Source organism: Labrus mixtus, chromosome 3 (assembly GCF_963584025.1).
Source record: "Labrus mixtus chromosome 3, fLabMix1.1, whole genome shotgun sequence".
Taxonomy (NCBI): domain Eukaryota; kingdom Metazoa; phylum Chordata; class Actinopteri; order Labriformes; family Labridae; genus Labrus; species Labrus mixtus.
In genome coordinates this window covers 30871798-30895958 of record NC_083614.1, presented here as the reverse complement: position 1 = coordinate 30895958, position 24161 = coordinate 30871798, and the positions used below count along the sequence as shown (strand labels likewise).

The 24161-nt window shown below is 41.0% G+C and overlaps 1 protein-coding gene and 1 long non-coding RNA gene across 2 annotated transcripts in view; both read left to right on the top strand.

Moving 5' to 3' along the window:
• LOC132971224 (uncharacterized) overlaps positions 1–24161 on the top strand; it is an 86750-nt gene that overhangs the window by 21083 nt on the left and 41506 nt on the right. The window contains exon 2 of the long non-coding RNA XR_009672538.1: positions 16432–16783. This is a non-coding gene — a long non-coding RNA (uncharacterized LOC132971224). The remainder of the gene's footprint in view (positions 1–16431; positions 16784–24161) is intronic.
• sox2 (SRY-box transcription factor 2) lies at positions 19432–22464 on the top strand. Its single transcript, XM_061034549.1, has one exon. It carries the CDS (start codon positions 20526–20528, stop codon positions 21492–21494), a length of 969 nt encoding a protein of 322 aa, XP_060890532.1. The 5' UTR covers positions 19432–20525; the 3' UTR covers positions 21495–22464.

The window sequence follows — 24161 nt, the reverse complement described above, 5'->3', positions numbered from 1 at the left end:
CTTTGGAAACTCAAATCAGGTTTCAAAGTGCTTATTTGCGTTACTTGCAAATTTGACATGTAACACAACTTCCTTGTACATACTGACACCTATGTTGTTGCTATAGTAACTCTTACAGATGGGCTGGGGTAGTCTTAAAACCAAATATATGATAACTTGCAAATGAGCCAAACTGGTCCATACCTGAGGCAAACCCTGAAAATGAGCTTGATCAAAAACAAAAAGTTTGACTTTTTTTCCTACTCTTAAAGGTACAGAGTGTGTCTTCCTCCAGGACTCTGACTGGTAGATGATTCTACAGGATAGGAGCCAGATAACTGAAGGCTCTACCTCACATAGTACTTTAAGGGCGCACTCACACTATGGCCCTGTTGTCCTGTACCGTCCTGAAACATGATTGTCCAATTAAAGCGTCTTTAGAGACTGACCATGACGGCCTGAATTGCAATAATCCAATCTAGAGGTCACACATGCATGAGCATCATCTTGCGACAGGATATGTCTGATTTGAGATATTATGAAGGTGAAAACAGGCTGTCCTTCAAGTCTTAAAGATGTGAGTTGTGCAGAATATCTTTTAATTTTCACATTGATTTAAGAGAAGTTTCACAAAAATAAAAGTTTGACCTATAAAGCGGTGAGTGAAATAGGAGAGATCTGAGGTTAAGTCGGCTTTAAAGTTAATTTAAAAATAAATAAGATAATCAAAATATAACTTTTTGAAAACTAAACGTGTTCAGAAATGTGAGGTTGTCAACATCAATATGCTGGACTTTCTCCTCGAGAGAAGTACATAGATGGAAGAGAAAGGAAAAAAAAAAAAAACAGGTTGGGCACAAACAACATTTGCAGAAGTCGTCCATCCATTACTGCGGCGAGAGAACAGTGACCTGTGAAGAGATTTCAGGAGTGGGGCCGGAGCACGCAGGAGATAAAGGAGGAGAAAAGAAAGAGAAAAAAGATAAAGAAAGAGTGAAATTACCAGAGGGCAGGAGAAAAGAGGGTTATTGTGCATGTGCATTAACGCCGTGTATGATGAAGTTAGTTTTGTGTGCAGTGACTAGGGGCTAAGGAGTCAGGAGGAGAAAAGGGAGGAGCGGGGGGGGGGGGGGGGGGGGGGGAATCAATGGCAAATTACAAACGCTCGGCTGGCCCATTGTACAGTATGGCCGCTATATCCTAAAGAAGCCACTTCCAAGATGATGCAGCCAAATGGTGGATGGACTCCAAGATCATTTTTATTGATTTTGAGGGGCCGTCAATAGAGCAGGAGGAGGGAGGGCGGGGGCGGGGGGAGGAGGTGAGTGTGGGTGGGTGTGTTGAGGTTTGGATGTGTGTCACAGAGCCAGTACAATGCCCCCCCTAGACCCGGCTTTTTGTCCCTGTCCACGCATTAACAGCACACCCCGTCCCAGTGCTTTTCATTTACATTAGTGCCTGGATGGGCGAGCGGAGGACACATGCACAGAGAGAAAGAGAGAGAGTGAGGTTTTCCATTAAGAGACTTGAGCCTGGCAGCAGATGCCTGCATTGTTTGGGTTCGGGAGCCCAGAAATATTTGCTATTGAGGCTGATGATGTGAAGTCATCTAGTTTTTTTCCACATCACAGCAAATAGGTGTAAAGCTGTTCTAAAGAATGGATTTGATGGTCGTCTGTGAGTGAGGAAGAGGGATCTTTTTAGGTACTTTTGAAATAGTTGAAGTCTTCAGACCTGCTGCGTCAAAGTCTGAAACTCTCAAACTGTCCAAAAAGAAATACATGTCTTTGTTGAGTGGTGTATTTCTGGATGTCATTTGAAGCAGAGTTAGTGAATTTTAATGCTGATGATGTTGGCAAATAATGGTCATGCACATGAGGTTTGCCAAACATAGACAAAGAAAGGATGAATTAGTAAATGAAAAACAAACAAGTGGAAAAGATGTGTTGCTCCAAATAGGAGCAAAAATATTATACTTACTTCATTAAGTCATTTACAGTTTCATTTTTCACTTCTGCACGTCCAGAAAAGAATGAAAAAATGTGTGTGTGTGTGTGTGTGTGTGTGTGTGTGTGTGTGTGTTGCATGACAAGGTGAAGCAGCGTGTGATTTCTATTAAACGGTGTGTGTGTGTATCACAGAGAGACATGGCAGCGCTAAATGAAGCAGATGTTAAACTGTAGGAGGCTAAAACATGACAGCTTGGAGCAGGCTGGTAGAGGGCAAACACACACACACACACACACACACACACACTCTAGGAACACAAACACACACACACACACACACACGATCACATTTATACATAATGATAATCACTGGAAGGCATCTCTTGTGGTTTGAATATGATACAAGCAAACGTGGCGGAAGTTCACAATATAAACATAATTTAAATCATCCAATGACATGTGACATACACACACACACACACACACATGCAGTCATTAACATAGACAGATGTTAACATCTGTTTGCATGTGAGGCTGTGTGTCTGTCATGAGTATTTGCACATTTTGCTCAGGATAAAAAAAGAAAACAGATTCACACATGTCCACATTCCACTGGTCTTTGTCAAAATATTTCCAGAACTATACTCAATAAGTTGTCAAATATTTCATATTTCACATTTCGATACCTCGAGTGTTAAAATGATACAATCTCAGTTATTTTAATGATCAATAATGTTGAAAAGTACCGAAGCTTAAAAGAAAGAGAGCAATATCTTTAATCACACAGATACGTACGTTGTATTTGTGCAATCTAGACAGTGTGCAGGAGTTTTCCTGCAATTACTTGAAATAAGACAGAAAAATAAATTACCCCCAAATTGCCTCGGACCTGTATCCTGGTTGCCGTGGTAACAGGGATCAATATTTGTATTATTATTACTAGATTTGTATTGAAGTTTAATCATCTGTTTTTGTGACAAGCGTTAATAAAAAAGACTTTAAAGTTTGATTCTGTGTGCAGCTGAAGCATCCTCTCAACTGTGCATGTGTTATGTACTGCTACATGTGAAATACTCAACATTACAAGCTTCTGTTCAAAATGTTCTATTGTGCAAGTGCTTACTCTGAAATGAAATCATAACCATGGCAGTTTATTATTACACTTGTTGGGGAAAAATGTTTTTTTCAAATTGAAAAAATGTTCAGTTGTTTGTGAGTCATTCCTTGTTCTTGGGTTTTGATTCTTGACACATGCAGTCAGTCCTCTCCCAAATTCCCTTATTTCTCCTGAAAAAAAAAAAAAAAGACGACAACAGAAACACAACGTCCCTAATGCAGATAGTTGGAGAAAAAAAAAACGAGTCCTGCAACAAATTCTTACTTGAGTATGAACATGTGAAAATTTGACTTCTTTGAGTATGATGTAGCTGATTTAATATGATGAGCTGTATGATATAAATTCAGAAAAAGGTTCTCTTTATTTAAACATGAAATGTAGTTCATCACAAGTATTGTTTTTGTATGTGGTCTCTGCCTGCATCCATTTGAACCGAACATAATCAAAGAGCACTCACTACTTTTTCATCAATTGTTTTATTTTTTAATGAATTCAAATGTCTCCTCCATGATTGTCGGCCACCTGTTCGATCCTTCATCTCAGTGTATTCAGGTTTGTATTTGTTTATTGATTATACACACGCAGTGTTAGAGCAAGGACATAACTCACTGAAAAAAAGTCAGATCATTTCTGCATTTGCATTTCAGTTTAGAATGCAACATTTGGATGGACAAAAAGCTGCTACACGCTCAAACAGTTTCACATGCAGCCATGACATTATGCCTTTTAGGGAATCTTCTTATCCATTCTGAAACTGTCTTTACCTTACCACACATGTGCAGACACACACATTGCACACACACACACACACACACACACGCTGAGTGAGTGAGCAAACAGCTTTGATTTATTTTCCCGTGGACCTCAAGGCATTTCTGCGTCCTTTATAAGCTGGTTGTGAAATTCAACAGGCGCTGTTTAAATAGGACGTAGACAAGTATGTCTGTGTGTGTGTGTGTGTGTTTTCTGGGAGGGAGTGTTAAGTCACGACTTGCTTTGACCACAGGGTCTGAGGCCTTCCCGAAGCACAGATACACACACACACACACACACACACACACACACACACACACACATTATCAGTGAGGTGTGAGGTTTCTCAGCCTGAAGATAAACACTGAACATTTATGACTCCGTCACTTTACAGCCTGTTGACTCTGTGATTCTAACTGTTAAACACTCTGTAGGAAGGAGTAACTGTGTGTGTGTGTGTGTGTGTGTGTGTGTGTGTGTGTGTGTGTGTGTGTGTGTGTGTGTGTGTGTGTGTGTGTGTGTGTGTGTGTGTGTGTGTGTGTGTGTGTGTGTGTGTGTGAGCACAAGCAGCTCTACATACCAAGAAAAAGCAAACATTCCCACTCTTTAAGTAACTTTTTATGTGCTGGAATTTTGAAATGTTGAAATCTGAATAATGTCCTCAATCCCATCAAATAGAGTTTTCACCGTACTATCAAACACTTCTCTGGCGTAAGAAGGGAATCTGTTTTTTTTTTAACTTTGTGGATAGTTACAGGGCTTTCAAACTAGCAGAAATCTCCTGAAAAACTCAGGAGGAGCTGTATATATGTGAACGCAAACAGCCAAATGTTATTCTCAGACTTCCCCCCGGAGTTTCTCCTGCCAGACCTCTAGTATTTTTTTACCGCTGTAAGTCCGAGTGGGCTGATGTGAGAACGCAGCAGGATATTCTCCGGAGAATTCACCGCGAGCCAATAGGAGGGAGAGTGACGTTTCTATACTGTAACTGCTGCTCGGTGAATAGACCGTATGTATTTCTGTTCACCAGTACGCTGCTCTCGGCTCATTAGTTATAGCATCGATATGAAGGTCGTGTAGCGGACTCATAAACATTCAAAACTTACAAAAGAGACCTTCTAAAAAGTTCATTCTTCTCAGGAATGTCATTCCCTACATTCAATGTTCAATGGGGTGTTCTTCTACTTCAATATGTGGATGTGAGTCGTCCTCAAATAACTCATGTTAGATTCAAAACTCTCAAAACCCCTCACATTTGAAGGTAAGACATTTCTCTTCACTTCAGGCATGGATGAGTCCACAGGCGCTGAATGGATTTAAAGCATTCAAACTGCACGTGAGACATCTCTATCCCTTCAATATTTGACAATTCAAACTGTGGAGATTTTTCCTTTTTCACTCACTTTTAATGGTAGTATAGTAAGGCGTATATGAATGACACCCACACTGTGCTCTCACTGATTCTGTGATGACACTACCTGGCGTTTTTTCAGGTTGTAAAATAGTTCGGTCCCGCAGCCGTCACAAGGAATTTACTTTTCCCTGTTTGCTTAGTTTAGTAAACCAGCTGCTAAATAGACGAGAAAAAGGTGCTAGTCTGCAAATATTAACAAGTATGTAAGGAGTGGATGTTTCTCAAAGGGGGAAGAAGTCCTGCAGTAAATATGACACCAAACTGTGACCGTAAACAGAAAAGCTGGTGCTGATGAAGGGCAGCGCGATACTCCAAGTTATGTTTCCAATTTATTTTTGTTTTGTTGTCTGCAGCTTTTCTCTTCCTTAGTTTCTTTTTGTGTGTGTGTGTACCAATGTGCATGTGTAATCCGTGTGTGTGTGTGTGTGTGTAAAAGTCAGGGGAATGTCCTGGTTCACTACCAAGGCACTGCCATTCCCCTGCTAACCATTCCAAGTCCAGCACAGAGGTCTGAACCTGCCACGATCATCCGTAGACCTGGATAAACATCAGAATCCTCCTCCTCTCCTCAGTCCGTGTTAATCAGATGCCAGCTCAGTCACTCTGTCAGAAGACGCGCCAACATACTCTCAGTGTGGACCTCTGCTATCTGTGTGTGTCTCTGCCAGGCTTAAAATCTTCCTGCTTCTCCTGTTGCCTCGGTGCCTCTTCACCCTGGTGACCAGGGCTTATATTCCCCCACCACTGCACACACACACACACACACACACACACACACACACACACACACACACACAGACCAGGAAACATGGACATGGATTTGTGTGTTTTCTGCTCTGACATTAAAATACCTTTTTTTTAAATGTATACACCTTTTTCTTTTCATCAGGTTTTCAATAGTCTGAATCTGAAAATTGCACCATGTTGTTTGGAGTCCTCAAATTCCCTATATGTGCGTTTGCTCCAATGACTCCGGTGCCGTGAGGATTGATTCCTTCCTAAAACTTCTACTCTCTACTACCCATTTATTTCCAATTTTAGCAAACAATACCTTTCAATAACATCACTTATTTATGAAAGTAATCTAAATGTTTATGCTGCTAATTTAATCTTCCCCTTATGGTTTTGATTCAAATCTTGTCTTTTCCTTCCTTGAAATAATCAAACTTCATTTATTTATCTGATCTATTAATTCATTTATTTATCTAACAGATCAAACTCCGGTTTGACTAGACAAATATGTTGAAAAGTTTAAATGTTACGAGATGCCAAAAAGCAGTTCATAAAAGTATGAACAGATATTTTTTAACCTTCAAATTGTTGGCAAACATTTCTTCCTTTCACTTTATAGATTCATGCACATCACACTGTGTGGTATTGAAGCAAAAGTTAAAGCTATTTTAATGGTTGAGACATATTGAAAATGACTTTTGTAACACAGCCACATAGTTAAAGAAGTCCATTTCCTACGAAAACGAAAGGAGAAAATATGCGCAGCTTGTTAAGTAAATACTTCTACTATATACAATAAAGTTATACGGTTAAAGTAATTTAGTATCAGGACTTGAGTTAAAGGTCAAGACTAGATTCAGATTCATATAGCCAGGTTGCACCAAGTGGCAACCTCTGGCGTCTAAAAAATGTAACCAATGCACAAGTTAAATAAACTGCAGTTCCTCGTGTGTCCTCTTGAGGCAGGCTGCCAAAACAAAGGAATCCTCATTGGGTCCAGTGTTGAAATATTTATTATTAATGAATTATGTTATTTTTTTACAACAGAAATAAACTTTTTCACAGCCTGGTTCAAAAAATATAAATGATCCATTTTGATGATTTTAATACTAAGATGAAATGCATGCATTTGCATAATTAGGGGCCTTTGCTGAGTTGACTGACAGGTGGGCGTGTTATAGGCCTAGCTGTTTGCCAGGTGGCTTTAGGCCCCGCCTCTCCTTCACCTCTTTTCCTTTTTACTAAACTGACCGAATGTCAGCATTTTAAAAAAAATGGCGACCACCATTGTTGAGCACTGGCAAATCTTCAGACGCCAACAATGGGTGACATCATTGCATCCATGTTTTGAAATGGTATGTGCTATGCAAACACATTTCTATTCTGTACAACATATCACTTTATAAACTTAATACGACAGATATCAAAGAGTGCCATTTGGACACATTCAGCAGACACAGAGCAGCATTAGCTTTCATTTTAGTAGTTTTTTACCTTCTCATGAGTAGTCCACTGTTCTTTTACTTTGTTTTGTTTCCACCACCTACCTATAGAGTACAGCTGACTCGTTAGTTGTAATGCTCCATGAAGTCAAAACTCATTGAACATTTTCATGTTGTTGTAATAATTAAGGACTTCCTTGATTCCCATTTTTCACCTCAAGTCAACCTAAATAGTTGAAATGAAACCTTTAAGAGCATGATCCTGACTGTAATTGGGACAATGTTTTTGCAGTTTGCAAATGATCTGGCTTCATTTTCTCACTTTGAAGCTTTAGAGGAAATTTAAGGGCAGCACTCGAGTTCAAGAGGTTCAGTGCGTTTCTGAGAGGGATAAGAAGTGCAGAAATGAACGTCAGCAGCTCGTTGTCCTCACATGCATAGCAAATCAAACATGTTGTGTATGTATCTGTGTGTGTGCAGCAGGCGTGTGTGAGGGTATCAACCCCGGGCTCGGTAGCAGCTAGCTAGCGGCTAAATGACTCTCCACACTTCATTAGCGGCGATGAGGTGAGCTGCTCATCTCCTCATTGTTAGCTAGCGCTAAGCTGCAGTAATCCCAAACAAAGGGGCCGGGGCCCTCGCAGCAGCCTGCGTGGATTAGAGTGCTTTCTAGAAACATCCGAGAGAGATTCATTCTCATTCAAATTGGCCTGTAAACAAAACCAGTGGTGGCCGGGAGAGAGATGAGAGGGGAGAGAGAGAGAGAGAGAGAGAGATGCGTGTATGATGGAGTGAGTGTGAAATATCTTGTATGTGTACATGTGTAATGTAGCCACAGTGTGTGGATGTGTGTGTGTTGAGGCCTGGGTATATTACTGACTGTGGGGTTTAACACTGTATAGAAGCTCCATCAAAGAGTGTGTGAGGAAGAGGCTTAGAAATGAATATAGAGAGTAAATTATAGCCTACAGTATCTTTAAAAAAGTGCAAATAAGCATATTGTCTCATCTTTTCTGGTTGTCTATCCGTGTGGTTGTATGTAAATGTTTATCACGGCGTTAAGATCTTTGGATGTGAGGTGTTTAGTGCTGCCACATTTCAGTGGAAGTCAATGAGAAATCAAAGTTTGAGCTTAAAGTTTCCACACATACCTAAAACCTTAAACCCTTTTCACACATACGGAAATCTCCTGAAAAACTCTGGAGATTTGTCTACCTGGAGGTTCTTTAGATTATGTGTGAACGCAAACAGACGCATTTTCCGCGCAGACTTTACCCGGAGTTTCTCCTCCAGACTCCTAGTATTTTATCGGCAGAAAGTCCGAGTGAGCTGATGTCTGAACGCTGCAGCATATACTCCGGAGATTTCAACTCGAGCCAATAGAAAGAGAATGACGTTTATATACAGTGACTGCATAAAGTGTCTGCACGCGACCACTACGATCTCCGTGCTCTAATTAAACGTCTGCATTCTGTTTTCTGTTCGTCAGTATGTTGTTCTCCTCTCTTTTCTGGATGTTGTCATTCCATTGGATTACACATAGCATTGATATAAAGACAGATATTCTCATTATAACGTCGTGTAGCGGACTCTGTTGCTTCGGCCGCTACTTCCACGTTGTTTATTTACGTCACGTCTTACCTCAGGAAATCCCCCGCCCCCCCTCCCCTCTCACAGGGATAGTCCCCCGCTGTGAGGAGCACATGTGAACGACTAGGTCGGGAGAATCTCCGGAGAAGTCCTCCTGTAAATATCTAGATATTATCCGGAGTGCATATGTGAAAACGGCTATACAGTACAGTATGTAAATTCCGCCGCCACAAGGCTCTCAATCAAAAGACTAAGAAAAGTCGACGTTGAGGCTAGCCAGGAGTTGACCTCAATCAAGACGAACGGGCGAAACAGACCTGTGGAAGAGAATGTGTTTACCACAGAAGTATCCAAGTATAATACACATGAAGTTTTTTTTAATCACAGCAGCACAAACAGCAACAGTACGGCAGCTTTCAATTGCAGCGCCCACTTCCTTATGCAGCGGCCTTTGACGTAACATCCGGTGTTTCCATGGCAACGATAAACATGAACACAAAACTTTATTGGCCAAATTTTCTCCTCTGATAAAAGTGCAAAGAAATGTCGAAACACTAGCAACATAGCTTCTGTGGGGGGAAACAATGATTTCATTCAAACCTGAAGTGTGGATTATTCAGAGGAGGGGAAAAGAGTGAGAATGGGAAAATGTTTGACTTTTATTGTTTCTTTGCAGAGATTCCGACTTGTCAAAGCAGAAAAAGCCTCGCGGAACATTCTGGTGTAATTGCAGTAATTGCAATGCCGTTGGACAAATCATAACTGTTTAGTTACACACTGTGTTTGGCCAATCAAACTGACTGTTTTTAAAAGTCTGTTACATTTTAAATCCACTTTAGGTAAAGGTTGTAGGAAAACCAAAATATCATCTTCTTTTGTTTAAATTGTTGTCGAGACACAGATCTTCAAAACATTCACAAATACAGTTATCTGAACGGACCTTCGACCTGCTCCGGGCAGCTGTGTTGTTTTTGCCTTTTAGAATCCGCTCCGGTGTATGAATGTTAAATACGATGTTGAATATTAAAGAAGCACAAATCTATCTGATTATTTGGCTCAGAAAACCAGATTGTGTTCAAATGTTTGCTCTCTCCCAGTGTCTGCTGTTCATTTGAGCAGAGCCTGTTTCGAGTATCAGCCGCTGACACGAGACTTGTCCTCTTTGAGTCTGTCTGCTAATCTGACTTGATCAGTAATAACCATCAATCAGCTCAGCAAATCAGTTTTTTTTTTTTTCAAATGAGGCTGCTTCGTCTGGATGATCTGATGTTTCGATTAGATGTTTTAGGATTAAATCTTTTTTTTTTTTTTTTAATGCTCCTGCACATAAGAGCCATCAATCACATTCTCGATGCTCGTCAATTTGATAAGAAAACGGTTATTATTGGATCTGATCAGCTGTCAATCAACTGTCAGAGTTGGCCATTATATAAATCATCATTTTAATACGATGTCAGTAAAATATTCAGAAGATCTGGTGATCAAACCTCCATGTCTTCATGTTTGTCTCAGTGATGGTTGTAATTTCTTGGTTTTTAATGTCAGTCATGTAGTTGGTCAACTAATCTGACTGAGCCGTTAGTAACCATCACCAGTTTGGTTTGTTTTGTCGAGAAGTGGTTCTTAAAAGTTAGCTTCTATTGAAGTAGCATTTTAAATACTTTCTTTTCATTGACTGCATTAACTTATCCAATCCTTCTTCATGGCACATTCATTCTTTAATCTAAACCTCGGCCCTTTACATGTTTGGTTTAACTGCTTCTGTAATCAGTGTTTTGGGGCTTACTCCTTCAAAATATCTGATGTCTGAATGTAGAAAACGTCTGAGATGATGAGGACACTAAGATGGATATCTGAAAAGTATTAAAGTTTTTTTTTTTAAACAGTGTTCTGTCCTTTATATGCATCTACTGCATGTAATACACTGTACCTATATGTAACGCATAATGTGTCCGTTAAGATCATTTAGGTTGGTCTCAAATAGGGATGCACCGATGCATCGGGTTAATATTGGTATTGGCTGATATCAGCCCTGATAACAGACAGCAAATAATGTGGCAAGAACCAATGGCAGTAGCCGATGTTTATCTGTCTTACACTTACTTACCGATTCAGAGAAGAGTTTTTTTAACTGAGCAGAAGAAATCACCCGTTGGATGAACTCTTATCTGTTTTCATGGTCAAACATGAGCGAAAATTGTTGGCAGTGTGGGAGTCTTACACTGAAAAAAAGTAATGAAAAAAAACATCGGAATCGACAATCGGAGACAAAGTGATCTCTAAAAGATCGGTATATCGGCCATGATTTTCCCAGTCGGTGCATATTAATATAACTAGTACTTGAAATTTTGAATTTAACCGATAGAAATGACAAAGATTGTGCTGTAACTTGAAGTTTCTTTGTGGAAATACACTGAAATCTAAAACTCCTTGGTTATGAAGCCAAGATAGCAACCATCAAGTGTGTGGAGTTATGGTAGTTATAACGCACCATCTCGGATCTTTAAGCTCACTGCGTTTGACCATAAAAGTCAGCTTGAACGCACTCAAAATAGCATGATTAAGTACAGAACAACTTAAATCCAGGACAGCTTGATTGACTCTTTGAGGCTAACATCACCAAGCTAATAATGGAAATGATGAAATGCTGATGTTTTGCAAAACACTGTATGCCACTGTAGATAAGCATTTAAGCATGAAAAGTACAAAAGAATGACAGGTGGAAATGTATTCAGCCTTGCAGGTATTTGATCACAAAGCTTAGCATTTGAGGTGTGATTATGGATCCAATGGGAAAGCTAGAAGAAATAACAAAACATCACCAAAGATATCAAAATGTATTCTGAAGATAAATGAATGGCTGTACCAAATTTCACTGCAATCTATGCAACAGAATTTGACATTTTACACTTAAATTCAACGTAACATGAACCACACCTGTTAAAGCGTGGCGTCCTGCAGGAGGCAACCAAATGAAGCGTCCTGTATCTGCTCTGTTTAAACTGTTTATGTTGCATTCTTCATTAATGAGATGCCGGTGAAGTCGCTTGTTCTGTAAATATGCGACAGCTGTGTGTGCGCGCGTCTTTCTTCCTGCCTGGTTGCTGAACAAACAGCACACAGGACTGACCGACCACCTTCCCTCCTGCATGGTGGTCAGCATTTTAGTATCTTAAAAAAAGCCCTAATCCTCCTCAACTTTACTGCATCTGACCTGCACTTTTCAGGCTCTGACCATGTCCGTGCTGCGGCAGATACATTTGAAAAATGCTGTTTTATAAATGCAAATTTATGTCCGCACCAGCAGTTTGAAGACTTGTGTTAAAAGGTTGTCCACATCAAGGCGTCTAAAGCAATAATGAAGCTTTACATTACATCATCAGGTAGAGACATGTGCTGAGTGAATGCAAATCAATCCTTTACTTGCTCTTCTCCACGGTCACATAATCTACACAGCCAAATGTAGTTGTTCCCATGTCCATATTTAACTTTCCTTTTTCAAGTAAAAGAGCATAAAATAAGGATTTGATGGCAGAATATTGCTAGCGGCACACATGTTAACATGCAGGTCAAACTCGGGGTAGAGGACATAAAAAGGACGCAGCAAAGTCGGACACTTTGATGACTGTTTTTGCCTTGATGTCAATTGTACTGTGTAATTGGACTTATCCACAGAATCAAAGAATGAGTGGTAAAGAACAGCTGCTTTAACGATGTCATGGTAGCTCACTGGTCATGTGATATATGATGTCATAACACCTCCACCAAACTGCTCGTTACTCAGTAGAGGAATAACTTCTTTGCACATGTAATATAGAAACATCAAAACAACAAAACAACAACAACAAAAAATCTGATAAAGATTTCACATTTCAGGAGAGGAGGGAAAGTGTGTGTGTGTGTGTGTGTGTGTGTGTGTGTGTGTGTGTGTGTGTGTGTGTGTGTGTGTGTGTGTGTGTGTGTGTGTGTGTGTGTGTGTGTGTGTGTGTGTGTGTGTGTGTGTGTGTGTGTGTGTGTGTGTGTGTGTGTGTGTGTGTGTGAGAGAGACATGATTGACAGTTGGTTGGCCACATCTCCTACAATAGAATCCCCCTTCCTTTTACTGATTATTGTGTCAGTGTGTCTGTAACACACACACACACACACACACACACACACACACACACACACACACACACACACACACACACACACACACACACTCAAACAGACACACAAAAGAAAGAGAAGCCCACCGTGGATCTCCCATCAGACTGAGCTGCAAGAAAAACACACAAAACAGATGCAGTAAATGTGTCGGCTCTCATGCATATGGAAAAGCTGACAAGAGTGTGTGAGCTGAGTGTGTGTGTGTACGTGTGTGTGTGTGTGTGCGTGTGTACGTGTGTGTGTGTGTATATATATCAATAGACAGATTCTATGTAAAAATGCATTAGCATTCAGTGATGATGATGGTCTTTCTGCAGGCTCCCATGATACTGTTGCTCTTTCTCTCTCTCTCTCTCTCTCTCTCTCGCCCCTGTGGATGGTTTTGTAATTAAAAAGCAGGCCGACTCTCTAATATGAGTGGTGTGTCTGTGATTTAGAATATATGCGGCACAGATTGATCAGATAAAGAGCCAAAGTCATATTTCTTAACTGCTAAGCCTTTTTCTCACTGAGAGCACGTGATCCTCTCTCTCTCTTTCTCCCTCTTTCATGTGTTTGTCCTTAAATCTTCCTTTTCGGCTCATTCTTGTGTTTTTCTTCTTTCTCTTTTCTCTCAAAACATCAGACTTACTATCCGATCTGTCCTATCAGATCGTTGCTGTTTCCACATGTCAACAAACTGTATCTGTTTCTTTTTGGTGTCGATGTAATTCCTCTTTGAGCTCAATGACGGGAAGGCCTTGGTTATGTTGTTGGTGTCCTAGCATTCTTGTTTTCTGTAGGTGGTGCTCTTTTGACTTTTTGTCCAGCCGTCACAGCCAGTGAGGCTGAAAAAACAACTCAATTCTAGACATCAGTCTGTGTGAGTGGATTTTAGAAAGAGAAAATGATGACAGGTCATGAGTGTTTTGCAGTAAATTAAAATGAATCTTTAAACAACTGTAAATCCAGCATTTGTTTCATGAAATAATCCAGATATTTAGCATGAATAAAAATACTTCTGCAACAATGAGCGATGGAAAGAAAGTTATTTAGTGCAAACAAATGTGTGAGGGTCTGTTTCGGCTGACATGGTGAGTGCAGAAAAATCAAACCCTCCGATATCGATTGGAAGAAACAAAGTTGATTTTAGTGATTCATGAATCTTTAACCTTTTGCAACTGTTAAAAAAAAATCATAAAAAGACTAGATTCTCTCTTCTCTGAAGATGCCAAATGCTGCAAGACCATCAGTAAATCAAAGCAAATGAAAGGAAGAAGTCGTGAACTAAGAAATAAAGATGCTTAATTTACAAAAATGCAGGAAAAATAAAGCTGCTGGTTTATTTTGAAAAGCAGTTCCAAAAACCATGTGACTGTGTTGTGAGAAAGAGGTTGAAAACTGCTAAATTCTACATATTTTTTGGGGCATCTAAATCTGTGTGCAAGTGGAGCTAAGCAAGAAAAAATATTGGTGCAAGACGATGAGTGTTTGCAGGGAATGAAAATGACTTCATGGACTAAATGCTTAATGGTTAAAACCAGGTCCATGTGACTGGGCCTTTTGTCTAGAAGAACAGATAATATCATACGATGTTTTTTTTTTTAACAAATAAACATCCACTAAAATCCAGTGCAAACAGATGCATTCATTTTTTTTTAGAAAGTCATGTCGGGTGCTCATTGCAAAGATAACTGACAAAAAGATGTGCATGTTTTGAATCTTTTAACCTCTCGCAAATGTAACAAACCTATCTTTTTTTTTTTTTGCATCTGAAGAGCTTCATGTTGTCTCGTCTGTGCTCAAGCCAAATGTGTCTTTTTGGTGTCTGCTTCCCATGTGACAAAGGCCTGGTTCATAATCCATGTTTGTGCGTTAGTGTTTTGATACATGTGATTGTTGAGAAGGATGAGGGGGTAACGGTTGCAGACGGAAACTGATCCTGTGTGTGTGTTTATCTGTATAGCTCTGCGACCCACGCTGGCTGAGCTGAAATAGGATTCTTTGCTCTTTTCTACCTCACCTCTCCTGTCCTCCATTATTCCTTCCTTTTTTATCCCCTCTGTAGCCTCTCCTCTGCCCTTCTCTCCTTCCCTCATCTTGTGGTCCTATCTCCTCCCGCCGCCCCTGTGACAGACAGGGTGTCCTCACCTTGTAACGATCACTGACATCCAATATGTTTGGCTTTGGGATCATCTATGTGTCCATTGTGCTTCCTGTTAAACGCTTTATTGATTAGCCATGAGTTAATTACAAATTACATCAAGCGTATACACGGCCACAGGATCCATCCTGGAGGAGCTATTACAAGTCGTCCGTGCATCTCAACCTGACTTTTTTTTTTACATTATTCTGCATGATTCCCCCCCCCCCCCCATTAACATCCATGCATTTATGACATTTCACACTCTCTTATCGTATAGCTTTAAGGCCATGCAATATTTCTGCACGATTGCAGGGGAAGAGGCTAGAATTAGAAACAGGAGGGTTTTCAGCAAAGACACCAAGGGTATGCAGCCTGAATACTTAATTCTATCAAGCACAACTTTGACTCACCCTATGCAAAATTATGAGACTGTGTGCCAAATCCATAGCAGACCTTTTGAGGCTAATGTATTCTGGATTTAAGCTCCATTGTAAAATCCATAACACGCCTGCACCTGACCTGCTCTGCTGCAGAACCCAAAAAACAACCTCTTGCCTCTGACTCCTGCACAAAGTTATGAATAAAAAATAATAATAGGCTAATAATAATTATTATACTAATAGTAATGATATGTTCGAAATAGTTGCAACCCTATCCTGAAATAGCAAGCACTTTTTGCAGCCTTTTTTTTTTTTTCCCTTTTCATGCCGTGTCAGTTTCTCTGTGACATTGCCGTGTACTTTGTGCAAAAAAAAGAAAAAAGGAGCGAAAAAAAAATCTTTATCAAATCCCCATTCTGAGGCTTTCAATAAGGCAGGCCATTACCTCACTGGCGCTTTTGTTCGGCCTATACAAGAGAGAACAAAATGGTTATTCAGGAGGACGCTTTAGATTTTTATTGTGGGCTCGCTATTCACAAAGAGCACCGTTATTGTATTAAAAAGAACCATCTGTGGCAGAAACAATGGCTTCAAATTATCTGTGAATACCCAGTGAACAAAATATAAAGCTTTTTTCCTGCTCATTATGTGGGCTAAGCTAGGGGGGTGGAAGATAGGGAGAGGAGAGGCATAGACTTTGCTATAACTGACTTTTGTTGTTCTTGCTTGCATTCTTCTCCTTTTTAAATCGGCCCCCTTTTCACATTGTGTGTCGCCATAAACGGCTTTTTCTTGTTGCAGGGATCGCGGAAAGAAGACAGCGGAGCTCCACACAGGCAGAGAGCAGGGGGGGCTCCGTGGAGCTGCTGCGACGCCGGCCACAGCGCACCGGCTGACGGATCGAAACCGCGCGGACTACCGGGGGACTTGGTGTGTGTGTGTGGGGGGGGTTGAACATGGAAGAGGGGTTGCCGCCCGGCTTGGACGTTTTCATAGCCGGTTTCGGGAGCTCTTTCTCGGGCTCAAGTTGAGGGTTGTCTTTTTGCCGAAGGGAAGCGAGAGGAAATTACGGAGGAGGTTGAGCGAGAAAAATGGCATCTTGTTTTAATTTGTGCCAATCACGACGAGAGGAAGACAACTCCCCAAACTGGCAGTAAGTCTGAGTGCGGTGGAGAGGAGAAGCCCTGGGTGTGTTTATGTGTGTGTGTGTATGTGTGTGTGTCTCGGTGTGTGTGTGTTAGTGTGTGTTTGAGGCGGTGTGTTGTGGAATGACACCGCATGGCATCATGAGCTGCACTGACTGCCTGAGATTTTGCTGGCTGCTTCGGTTTAACATACACATGGATAGTTTGAACGCACAGATTACAGATACGATCACCAAATTTGGCATTTATTTATTCATAATTATTCATTTTTATTCATTTATTTTTACCCTCTAAGTGTTTTATTGTAAACATTTTTAAATATCGAAGTTTTATTACGAAGTCAACAAAACTCCCTCGATATTTTTTTTATAACTTGGATGCGTTTGAATTCGTTTTTTTTAAGGACTTTGATTTATTCAACTGATATCAAGATTCTAATTTCAGCGTAGCCATACTTGATCATTTATTACATTATAGCCGAATATGTTCAAAAGTCAATTTAACTACATTCATAGCGTTTAAATGCTGAATAGCCATGCTCTGATTTATTTAGGTTAACTTTATAAAGGCGTTAAAGAAAATCCATTATTCATTATTTTACTATAGCCTATATTTTTTTTTTGCAGAAAACATATATAAGAAACTAACATAACAGTAAAGCACATGTCTAAAGACTGTTCTACGTCTCCAAATGAAAAATAAAAATAAAATTTCTGCACAAATCTTTAAAAAAATATATTTTGATTTTTCACATTGATTTTACGGGACTTTGTTACTTTTAGAATAAAGTGTTTTCTTGGCTTGTCTCCAGCCACCTGATACGGCCCCTAGTGGCAAGAAAAGACAAGTTTATTTGCATTTCACCTGAAATCTGTTCCTCTTATTCCCATAGTACCATTATCATTTTGTCTTACTTTTAACAGAATTTGATATTTGACCATTTGTTTATTAAATATAGGCCTTTGTTTTTTTATTTGGATTGACTAAAATGTGAAAATATCACCTCACAAATGTTACTTTCCAATAGTTCTTCTAGGACGAGCGTTTCTGTTGGAATAACTTTATATAGCCTTTGCTATTTTAGTTTTATTTTATTTTTTTTGCGTCAACTAATTGCGCGTTTTCCTCTAAACAGTATTTTGTGACTCGTTTTGCTCTGCTACTATTTGCTGTGCATCTCAGCCCGGTGTGTATGGGGGGGGGGGCGGGGGGCTTACAAGTGGTCCAGGGAGCCGCCCCGTGTGTTTCTCCTGTTTTTTTGTCAAACAACGGCTTTAATTCAGGATGATTGTGGATGCAGGGGCCATTCCCGGCTGGATGGGGTGTGCTTTCAGTGAGCTGCAGGGCCCCCGCTGTTCCTTTATTATCATAAGCAGATTAGAGGTAGCGGGGAACACACTCAGATGCAGATAGCAGCCGAGCGGCACCATTTCAACCTTGCATTATAATGGAGCGAGCTGCATGTGTCGCCTCTCGCAGCCTATTAAGCACAAGATGAATCTTATGTAAGGTTGCCAAGGGCCGGCATAATGAGAGCAGGAGGTGCTCCGCTCCTCCATTTATTATCAAATGACTAAAACAAAAAAAATAATAAGGCTTGATCTATTCGCTTTCAATTATGATTTAATCTGGAGACACGCATTTAAATTGAATTATTTCAGGTGTGTGTTCTCGATCTAGCTTTAATAATTGGGGTTGTCTGGCTGACACATCCAAACCATGCAGGCTGAATAGGCCTTACCTGTGTTTCAGTTCGTTTAGCTCCTCTTTTGTTCGGCGTGTTAATTATTGTAATATTTTCTTTATTTGTCTTCATATTTTAATTGTTCTTGTGTGCCACTTTTTTTGACATTTTAACCGACTTTTGAAATCATCCATTCCTTCTCAATTCTCTGGTAAAAAAAAAAAAAATCTGTCAGGGCTTTCTTTTGGCCTTTCCTGTAGTTCTCCATCTGTCCAGTAGGCGGCACTTGTGTCACGCAGTAGGACGCCTTCTGCTTCAGATTGATGGATATTCAAGGCTGAAACAAAGTGGATCCAACACTTCCAACACACCCCCCCCCCCCCCCCCCCCTGAAAACTTTGTTCACTTTGAGCATTAAAACCATGTGAAGGGAAACAATTCACTCTTTAAATCAGATGATGCCGCGTTTTTCATGTCGTAATAATCCCAGTGTGCTCCGTTTGATCCGGAATGAAGTGAGGCAGGTGGAGGCCACTGTTTTCATTCACTAATTGGCTGACACGCTTGTTCAGGGCTTATATGAATGAGCTGCGTCCTTTTGGTAGCAAACACACTTTATCTCTTAAATATTCCTCACCTTTATTTCTCCAGCCCGTAGGCCGTGTCTCTCTCTCTCCCCCCCTCAAACAGCACTACAAAGCCCCCCCCCCTCAACAACAACAGCATCACTGTGGCAGTGGAAGTGGAGTGGAGTTGGGTCTTTGTCCGGACAGATGTAGCGACAACATCCCAAACAAAAAGCGCTTATTTGTGCTGAGATGAGCCCGTCTGCCTTCTGTGTGTTGGCATTCAACTTCACTAAACAAAGGGGGGGACTTGGGGGGGGGAAACATCTTGGATTACCTTTCCTCTTTTCAAGGCTAAAAACCAGCCGTGCCCCCCCCCCCCCCCCCCCCCCCCCCCCAATCTCACACACACACCAGCGCTATTCATCGAGTTAAATAACTAAGTTTATTTAAGTGTTGTTCTGTTATTGGGGGGCAGCTAAGTGGGAGGAATTAGTGACTTTTTGGTTTTTGAACAACAGCAATGTCACGGCCGGTACTTAATGTCAGAACAATCCCTTTTGAATAAGAACAATCTGACACAATAACTGTCAAACTGTGATATATTTATTTAACACTTTCCCCCTTATTTGACTATATCTCATCCGTGACACCAGCTGTTAGAATTAAGGCTAAAAACTGAATGAATATGTAGGAATGACAACATTAAAAAATAACAGTTTCACTCTTTTTTTTTTTTAAATAACATGAAACTTTTTTTTCTTTTACCAAGTTTTAAAAATTAAAACTTTTCCTTACAACAGCTTTTACAACGTATTTCTATAAATAATGATGGAAACAGGTCATAAAGTGCCACCATATCTGAATAAGCCCAGCGGATTTTCTCCATAATGCTGGAAATAGTAAATATGTACTTTGTATTGGCTCATATGTGAAGCCTGATAGTGCGTGTGTGTGTGTGTGTGTGTGTGTCTCGGGGCAAAACATACCCCGCCCCCTTTATGCTAATTAAGGCCTCCCATTGGCGTGTCAGGGGTGCAGGCCGCCTCTGATTGGCCAGGTCGAAGCCATTTATTCGCTGACAGCCTCGTCACATGAATGGTTGTCTATTAACTTGTTCAAAAACTATCTGGAGTTGTCAAGGCTCAGGACGGACGGAGGCGAAAAAAGTACAGTTTTTGTTGATGCTTTTTTTTTCCGGGAGAAGCGACGGGAGAAGTTTTGTGGACACAACATAGAAGGGACCTATTGGGAGAAGGCTCTTTGTCACACACACTCACATACACTCTGACACACACTCAGTGAGAGGCAAAGAGAGAGAGAGTGAGTGAGGGAGAGAGTGTGTGGAGACGCGGCTTGGTGCTGGTTGTTTTTATTCGTCCAGAGGAAAAAAGTTGCAGAGAACAAAATCGACAGGTAACTTCGCGTTCAGCTTGTCTCTTTTGCTTTTTCCCCTCTGCTTCGGGAGCTCCCACTCCAAAAACAAAAAAGCTGTTCCTGATGTATAACATGATGGAGACTGAACTGAAGCCCCCAGCTCCCCAGACCAACACGGGGGGCTCGGGCAACACCAACTCGTCCGGCACCGGTGCCAACCAGAAGAACAGTCCGGAGCGGGTCAAGAGACCCATGAACGCGTTCATGGTGTGGTCCCGGGGCCAGAGGAGGAAGATGGCGCAAGAAAACCCCAAAATGCACAACTCGGAGATAAGCAAGAGGCTGGGCGCGGAGTGGAAACTTCTGTCGGAGAGCGAGAAGAGACCTTTCATCGACGAAGCCAAGAGGCTGCGGGCCCTGCACATGAAGGAGCATCCGGATTACAAATACCGGCCCCGGCGGAAAACCAAGACCCTCATGAAGAAGGACAAGTACACCTTGCCCGGCGGGCTGCTGTCTCCCGGAGGTAACGGGATGGGAGGTGGGGTCGGTGTAGGGGTCGGGGCCGGGCTGGGCGGTGGAGTGAACCAGAGGATGGACAGTTACGCGGCACACATGAACGGCTGGACCAACGGTGGCTACGGTATGATGCAGGACCAGCTGAGCTACCAGCACCCGGGGCTTAACGCGCACAACGCGGGCCAGATGCAGTCCATGCACCGCTACGACATGAGCGCGCTGCAGTACAACACCATGACGAGCTCCCAGAGCTACATGAACGGCTCGCCTACCTACTCCATGTCCTACTCCCAGCAGAGCACGCCGGGGATGACCGCCCTGGGCTCCATGGGACCCTCCTCGGTGGTAAAGTCCGAGTCCAGCAGCTCCAGCCCGCCCGTCGTCACCTCGTCATCCCACCGGGCCGCCCCTGGCTGCCAAAGCGGGGATCTGAGGGACATGATCAGCATGTACTTGCCCGGGGCGGAGGTCAGCGAGCAGAGCGCCCAGACCCGGCTACACATGTCCGGGCACTACCAGAGTACCGTGCCCGGTACGACGATCAACGGCACGCTGCCGTTAACACACATGTAAGCAGACAGAGAGAGAGAGAGAGAGAGAGAGAAAGAGAGAGAGAGAGAAAAGAACTTTTATAAGAGAAACTGTGGACTATTAACGTTGGACTATTTTTGTACAGAAAAATTTCGGGGTGGGAAAAAGTTGTATAGAAGTCTCCAAGAAAAAGGACACACGACTCTTTTATTCTTTCATTTTATTCTACGGAAGCTCTAGAGGAACTTAGGAGACCCCCCCCCCCCCTCCCCCCCCTCTTCACTTGGTGGATGAAGTTTGGAAGACTAGAAAAAGAAAGTGGGAGTCGCAATCAAATGTTTTATTATTGCAATCATCTTTTGTACAGTATTTATCAAAGACACATTACAATCAGATGAAATTGTTTGTTAAACTGCAAGAGGTTGCATTTTTTCTTTTCTTTTTTTTATATATATATATATATATATAAAGGCAACGCCGGTTCTGCAGAAAATATTAAAAAGTGAAAATGGCAGAACTGCAATTTATAGGAGCGATCAGTTATGCTCCTTTATTACTGCAAAGATTGGAAAGAAAAGGGACATAAAACGAAGCAGGTAATACTGTTTTTTTTTTTTTTTTATCATTTAAAGGTTACTAAACATTTAATTTCTTATATAAAAAAAAGATAAGACACTTTTTTTTTCTCTCATACAGCTTAAAATATAGGTTGTTAATTTATATTTCCATTTCCGTCTCCCACTTTTCATCTGTTAGAGGTATGACGCTCTTTATTTTCTAATTGATTTGTACAATTTCTGTATATTTACTGTGATATTTTTAAGTTTTTATTTCCAAACATTCATTCCCGTAGTTGTAATTTTAAAAATTGTGGCCCTGTACGCAGAAGCCAACCCACTCCATGTAAATATATACCGGAACTAATACCATCCTTATAACAGGTACAATTTCAGCTGAGTATATTATTTTTCAATATGCAGTTTGAAATGAATAAATTTTGGAAATTTGGATACTTGAAATTGTTTGAGTTTTGATTTTTATTTCTTTTCTGTGTGCATGCAGTCCATCATGTTGAGTTGTCACCTGTTTGTGGATTTTTTTTTTTTTTTTTTTTTTTTTTTTTTTTACATTTGATATTGTCAAATCAGATGTAAACTGTACAGTTCAAACTATTTTAGATTAAAGAATAAGAAAAACATATCTTTATCTGCAGTGATCAAATAATTCAGCTTTGTCGAGGTTAATCACGTTTGTGTTTTCTATAGTGCCTGCGGATGTTCCCCATCAAGCCAAAGTCTCCTTAAAAAAGGGGGGAAGATTTTTCTATCAAAATGTCCCAACACCCCCAGGTATAGACTGCAATTTCTCCTCTTCACAATCAATATTCAATAAAAAGAAAAAAAAATCAGCACTTCTGCTCAGGCCCATTTAAAAAATAATAATAATTCTTGTAGCCTAATACCTCTTATTCTATTTTTAACCTTGTTAGTATTTTTAGGCTGTTGAATGGGACTGAGGGAGGAATAATTGGACATATGCTCTAAACTCATAAATCAGATTTATAATCCCCCTCATGACAGTTATTAGATTTATGTAAACTGACAGGAGGATTTCTGTCATTTGGTGGTTTTTATTTTAATGACTGTGACGGCAACTGTGGATGTTTTTATGAGTATTTACAACAAGCTTAATCTCATGAGCTGCAGGCCTTTTCTTTATTCATGTTGAAACAGCTCCTCTTGTTGTTTTATTTAACAAGGTGTGTGTTGCCTTTTGGATGCTTTCTCTGCTTCTTTTTTCCCCCTATAAAAAAAATATATATATCACACAGCTGTGCTCACCATCCCAAAATGTTCAATTAAGGCTAAATTGAAGGTGAGCCCTCTTGAAAGGAGCCAGGTGAGCGAGACCTGCTTTTTTTTTTTTTTTTTTTTTTTTTTATTCCGCAAAGTAATAGCGCCATATAGGCTGGACTGAGTGGCCATTTTAATTTAATGTTTAATCAAATGGGCCCTGCTGTTTCCCGTTAACCCCGGTTCTCACGGTTCAAGCTCCCCCGGTTATTTCACACACCTCCTGCGTAAAAAAATAAAATAGCCTAAAACATAGAACCGGTTCCAAATTGTCCACATGCGGGCTGCTCCCCCCTCTCCCCCCCCCCCCCTTAATAACAATAATCCTTATGATGAGCTAACTGTCGGCTCTGAATTTTATTAACGGTTTTAAATCAGGTGTGTGTGTGTGTGTGTGTGTGTGTGTGTGAACAGAGAGGTAGATTAAGGCCGTTGTGTCTTGCAGTCTGGGTCCCGGGGGATCGGAGCTCACATTAACCGGCGGATGAATATTTGAAGAGGCCCCTCGGTATTTATCCCTCCACCCTCTCACTCTCTCTCTCATGTCTTACTCTCTCTCTCTCTCTCCCTCTCTCTCTCTCTCAGCTGGACCTTTAAGAGGTCACAAGATCGTTGGTTGCTGCATTAATTATTGATCCAAGCAGCTGAATTGGTTGTAATAGCCGAGAACACCGGTGATAAACAAAGTGTTTTTCAAAAGGTCGAACAAGTAGACGTTTTAAAATTCTCCTCCCCCCCTCCCCGTCTTTCCGTGAAAACCGGGCCCCTGCATTAAGGCCCGGAGGCCCCCGCGGAATGATTATTTTTTTTCCTAGCAGAGCGCGGCACCTTTGATGTGTGCAGAGAATACTGGATG